Source organism: Macrobrachium rosenbergii, chromosome 29, assembly GCF_040412425.1.
Source record: "Macrobrachium rosenbergii isolate ZJJX-2024 chromosome 29, ASM4041242v1, whole genome shotgun sequence".
NCBI classification, from domain to species: Eukaryota; Metazoa; Arthropoda; class Malacostraca; order Decapoda; family Palaemonidae; genus Macrobrachium; species Macrobrachium rosenbergii.
Genome location: NC_089769.1, coordinates 26,809,468 through 26,815,567, shown reverse-complemented (window position 1 = coordinate 26,815,567; position 6,100 = coordinate 26,809,468). Strand labels below are relative to the sequence as shown.

The 6,100-nt window shown below is 35.3% G+C and overlaps 1 protein-coding gene across 1 annotated transcript in view; it reads left to right on the top strand.

Moving 5' to 3' along the window:
* The first annotated feature begins 488 nt into the window (after positions 1-488).
* LOC136854441 (DE-cadherin-like) overlaps positions 489-6,100 on the top strand; it is a 164,846-nt gene continuing 159,234 nt past the window's right edge. Inside the window, 4 exon segments of the mRNA XM_067130734.1 lie at positions 489-621; positions 1,884-2,021; positions 3,366-3,451; positions 5,672-5,813. Coding sequence (XP_066986835.1) covers positions 489-621; positions 1,884-2,021; positions 3,366-3,451; positions 5,672-5,813 — 499 coding nt within the window.

Sequence of the window (6,100 nt, the reverse complement as noted above, 5' to 3'; positions counted from 1 at the left end):
GAATAGCAAATATTGTGACAAGATTGTGAAAATCGAGAAGTATTAGATTTTTGAGAGGATAGCTCACAATTTAAAATTTTAGTTTTATTTTTTTTTTATTTCTATTGTCTTTTTTTTTTATCAATAACATACTTGCGTATCCATAAATAAAAAAAAAATAAATCATGTTCTTTTTATTTTAGCTCACAATTTAAAATTTTAGGTTTATTTTTTTTTAGATCTATTGTCTTTTTTTTTAATAACATACTTGTGTATCCATAAATAAAAAAAATAAATCGTGTTCTCTTTATTTTTGTCTTTTATTATACCTTGTTAATGTTTACCATAAGGAAAAAATAAATAATTAAAGAAAGTGCATACAAAATCCTTATGGCAGCAAAACAAATAATCGCGCAATTCTCCTAATTGGGCAATTGTCCTAATCAGGCATTTGTCCATCGGGCACTGTTCATTCGGGCAGATGTCCGTCGGGAAGATGTCCGTTGGGAATGTGGCCGCCGGGCACTTGTCAATCGGGCACTTCACTGTTCATTCGGGCAGATGTCCGTCGGGAAGATGTCCGTCGGGAAGATGTCCGTCGGGAAGATGTCCGTCGGGCATGTGGCCGTCGGGCACTTGTCAGTCGGGCACTTGTCCTAGAATCGTAACACTCATAAGGTAATGTGATGTTTACTGGTTTTTGTTATGTTAAGAGTTAAAGTGATGTTCTAGGTGAAAGAGAGTTATTATTTTAATAAGAGGTGAATAACATCTCTCATTGTGAGTTCTAATGTGTCTTGCTGCTAATTATATATCATTGTGTGTGTCATTGTGATTTGGCAGTGTTGTCTTTGAGAAAGCCTTAGAAAGACGTGAGTTTAACCTTTTTTAAAAAGTGAAGGTAATCTTTTGAAAGATTGATGTAATCTTTCAACATATTTTTGTCTTAGGAAATTGCTGTTGGTATATTTCCATTTTTGCATATTTCATTCTTATATGTCTGTGCTATCATATTACTGTAATTTTATAATTAGTGGGTTGCTGGTGATTACTTAGCATTTTGTTAGTGCATACTTATTATTGAGATTTCAGAAACTATTTATGTGGATTCCAGTCAGTAATATTTTGGTGAACATTAGTGTTGAGTGTAATTAGTCAGGTATATGTTTAAAACTTGAGTGATAGTTAATGGTTTGAATCTTACTTAACCAAATTGCTTTCTTAATAAATTAAAGTTTTGTGAATTAAACTTGATTAAGAAATACTTAAATCTTACACTGTTATCAATTAATAATAAATCTTTTTGAGATTGTGAACTCTGCATATAACTTTTGAACTTAGAAATACATATGTTTGTGTAAAGTTTTAAAAGCACAGTGTTTCATTTTGACCACCAGTAATTAGAGAAATTAATGAATGTGTACAAGGTAAGTGATATATCTGTTTGTTCACCTGAGACTTATCTAGGTAAAATAGAACCAGAGAAACAGTTATAGTGTTTGTTGAAGTGATGCCCATTTTCCACTAGTCTGTTTATTACTTATTAATTGTTACCTCACCCATAACTTGATAAAGTTAGATTGATTTTCTCAAGTGGTTAGTAAGTTTTATGGGATCACTGTACCTTTAGACTATTCAGTCTTAATGTATTTGTTATGAGGTTTGAAGTATCTGGTCGAAGTGAGGTAACTTATTGGTACTATTATTTGTGTAATAACCAGGTGCTTGATCACCTGAGACAATATATATATATATATATATATATATATATATATATATATATATATATATATATATATATATATATATATTATATATGTTTATATTTTTTTTTATATATTCGTCCGGCTTTTAATCAAGTTCGATTATTTTCGCATTTCATTAATTCGTTCTTCACATTGCAGGTGACCACAGAATCAGTTCCTACGAAGAGAGAATAACAGGCAAAGTAACCGCGAGAATCTACATCAAAGATACGCCGGAACCACCGCGATTCGAGTCTGACCATTACTTTTTTTCCGTCCCAGAATTGGCTTCCACTGGTAGGTAATGAAAGTTCTCTCTCTCTCTCTCTCTCTCTCTCTCTCTCTCTCTCTCTCTCTCTCTCTCTCTCTCTCTCTCTCTATGATCTCCTGTTTAGGAAGTTATAACCAGAACCTCACCTCTCACACTTCAAGTTCACTGTTATTGAAAAGCAGATGGTGACCTTTTTCATGATAGGAATTGTCTGGAAGAGGAAAGGAATTCAGCAAAAGCTGAGTGCATCTGTGAATGAGTGAGTGAAAGATATAATAAAATATAAAGGCGTAGAGAAACTGAAAGGGAAACTGTAAAAGCGGGATAAAAGAAGAACGAAACAGTGAAGGAATGGAGATATGGGAAGTCATGGGAGAGATGGCGCGCTGTTTGATGAGGAGATATAGATGCAGAGCGAAAAGAGAAAGAGATTCTAGCTGAAGAGGAAGAAAAAGAAAAAAGCTAAATTGCGAAAGAATAGAGACGTGTGAAATTATCAGAGAGCGACAGCACGAGGAGTATGAGAAAGGAAAATAGATATGTAAAAGGAAGAGGGAAAGAAAATCAAGTTGAAGAGGGAGATAGTGAATATGAAAACAAAGGATAATTGAGCAGCAAAACCGTCAGAAATTGCTGAGGAAAAGAGGATCATGGCTCGTCTCCCAGAGCCATTTTCGCTTTCGTTATGACGTAACGGCTCATGATGGCCAGCGCTAAAAATAAATGACCGTCAGATAAAAAGAAAATGAATAGTGGTCGTTCTCTGTTAATACCTTTTCAACATGCTGCAAAACGGCTTAATTTTTTGTGGAAGTGCCAGGTAGTCCTGGGTGAATAGAGATAGAGGCAAATAGAATATTCAATTCCTGAAGGAAACTTTTTTACGAGACATGAGATGTTCCTGAACGAGTGATTACAGAAGCATATTAAGTTCGTAAATATAGAAAGTGGCTATATGGGGGACAATATATGCGCGTCGACTCTTAATTACACATCATTTGTTCGTGTGGACAGACACACTTGCTAATTGATGCCTTTCATTATTATCATTATTGTTTACGATTTTAGAGGTAAACGCAAGCACACTGAATGTAGAGGTGTAAGTGTAGGCAAACCAAATGAAAAGAATGTCTCCCCTATAGTCATTTCGCAGAACTAGTTGAAGCAGATATGAACAGGAAAATAGTGCATAAGCTTCATTATTTAATAATAAAAGAGCCAATTAAATCCTCAGCGACAATGAAATTATTTCCTGCAATATTCTGCCTGTCTAGGAAATTTGGAGAAATAGTACTTACGGCTGCATTAACAGACCTCGCCTTCCATGCACTGTAAGTTCCATGGTTAAAACTTTATCATTTATGTTTCAGGGGCATATGTTGGCACAGTGAAGGCCACAGATGAAGACAACGACCTCGATGCCTACATCCTTCAAGATGTCAGGCCCCCAGATATGGTAAGTATCCGTCTCCTGCCTCTGAAGCTTTTCTTTCTGGGAGTCCTTGGGGAAACATGATCAAGTACAGACCATTATTGCAGTACATGTACGCTGCTTTATGGAAGAAAAAGTTATGTATTTATGCATGAAATCGTGTATATATATATATATATATATATATATATATATATATATATATATATATATATATATATATATATATATATATATATATGTATATATATATGTGTGTGTATAGATAGATAGATATATAGACATACTTACATACACATAGGCATATATATATATATATATATATATATATATATATATATATATATATATATATAAGTGTGTATGTGTTTTGTGTGTGTATATACATGATAAACATACATATGTATATATATGTATATATATATGTATAACTATTTTTAAGGATACAACAGGCTCCTACCATGAACACTTCGGTTTCTTAATCATTTTAGAAGAGATTTCTACTGCCGTGTATTAAAACTTAAACTGGAAATGAAATGATAAACTTTCCTTGTTTGTTCGAGGCTGGCCCTCGGGAAGGCAGACTGTCTCTTCGCTCATAATCGGGTTTTCAACGGATTTTAGATTTTCAAGAAGCAAAGCGTTCATTGTAGGGTCGTTGTATTTCCAATCTTATGCCTGTTCTGTTCTAATTTCTCGCCCAGGCGAATGATGAAATATTTTGTGTACTGATTATGACTGGTGTTATGCATTTCATTATGGTTTTAGAAGTGCATCAGTGCTTTGGGATTGTGTCTATTTGATGATTTCCACCTTCTTTGAAAAACATGGAAGATGGCGTTTCTTCGTCCATTGTGCTAAACTGCAGATCAGTATTTTCCAATAGATGGCTCGTGAAAGCATTATTGCTCCCATAAACTTTATTGGTGTCTTACGATATCAATCCATCAGAATGTTGAGCAGGAACATCGGTGTCCTTTATCAACAGCCTGGAGGATCCGATGATGACTTTTGAGTGCCCATTTCGGAAGGATGGAACATGTCATTGAAACGACTCTCATTCCCTTATCAGTCCCCGTTCGTTGTGGGGTGGGTTTTGTTAGAAAAATTTCAACGTCGTGTTCGGCAGAATTTTCGTTCATTTCAGTACAGGGAAGAAAAGTATTCCCCCTTTGTCACTTCGATAGGCGGCAACCACAGTCATCTATTGTGCCTTCGTCTGCAGGTATTTGATCCTAAAATCAACTCCTATCTTTATGATACCTCACACATTTGTGCGGCCATTCATTTGCTCGTCACCCATACTTTCCATCAACTCTGGTGGTTTCTATGGAACATTTTAGTTGTTATCAGTGTTTCAAGGACTTTTCAAAAGACGGCAAATGAAAAACGTACAACGAGAGTGGAGAAGAAAGATTCAATTAATATTTTTCATTAAAGGAAACAGCGAGACGTGAAGTTCCCTAGTTAAAATACACTTGAAGATAATAGTGATAGTGGTCAATGAAGGACTATTTTAATTGGAGGTGAAGGTAATTCCCAGATTGCCTTACTGTGAATTGGTGCTATCTTATGAAAATAGGGGAATCCTTATCATAACTATGAATCAAGGTGCTTTCTCAGTTTACTTGAAATCTTATCTACATGTGAGACTCCGTAACGTGTTAGTTTGACCGATTCTCTCTCTCTCTCTCTCTCTCTCTCTCTCTCTCTCTCTCTCTCTCTCTCTCTCTCTCTCTCTCTCTCTCTCTCTCTCTGTACAGAATAATAACTAGTTTCCGTAAGTGCACGTTATTTTCCATTTGATTCTCACCACCTGTGGACAGAACGATGGACCTATTGGAATAAATATTTATTGGTTCTGGAAGGCATTTTAGACTTCTCCCAAGTAGCCCCAAAGCAATAGAGCTAACTAAATTGGGCTTCCCCTCTTTACCTCACTCGCAGATCATTATAGGTGGCGTCCAACTTGCCTCTTGTTTTCTCTCCAACAAAAATAAAGGAGACCGAATGGTTACTAGGAGAGTTGTCTCAGTAAATAGGGTGGGCTTCGCTTTTGATGTTTGCACACATACACATCTGCGCACACGCAGACGCGTACACAAACACACATATATATACTGTGTGTGTGTGTCTCTCTCTCTCTCCCTCTCTCTCTCTAGCTTTTGCACCGAAAACATGCAAAGGAAACAAGAAATTTTATTGATTATATGCCAATGATTTCCATAACATATTTCTCCCCAGTTCACCATTGATCAAGAGACAGGGATCATCCGCGTCGGGCGAGTCTTAACTTCAGGGCAGGATTGGGCGTATAATTTCCAAGTGGGCGCTATTGATTTCGCCGGCCACGTCACGATAGCACCGGTGACCGTTTATCTGATAGGTAAGCAGAGGCATCTCCTTATCCTTATAGATTTGCAATGTATATAGAACAGCAAATATTACCCTGGTCGTTGTGCGTATTTGTGGATCCTGACTGGGTTCTGCCTTGTCCATTTCTTAGTTATTGTGCACAATTCTTGCTTTTGAAATAATGGAACAAGATAGTTTATATATATATATATATATATATATATATATATATATATATATATATATATATATATATATATATATATATATATATATATATATATATATATATATATATATATATATATATATATATAT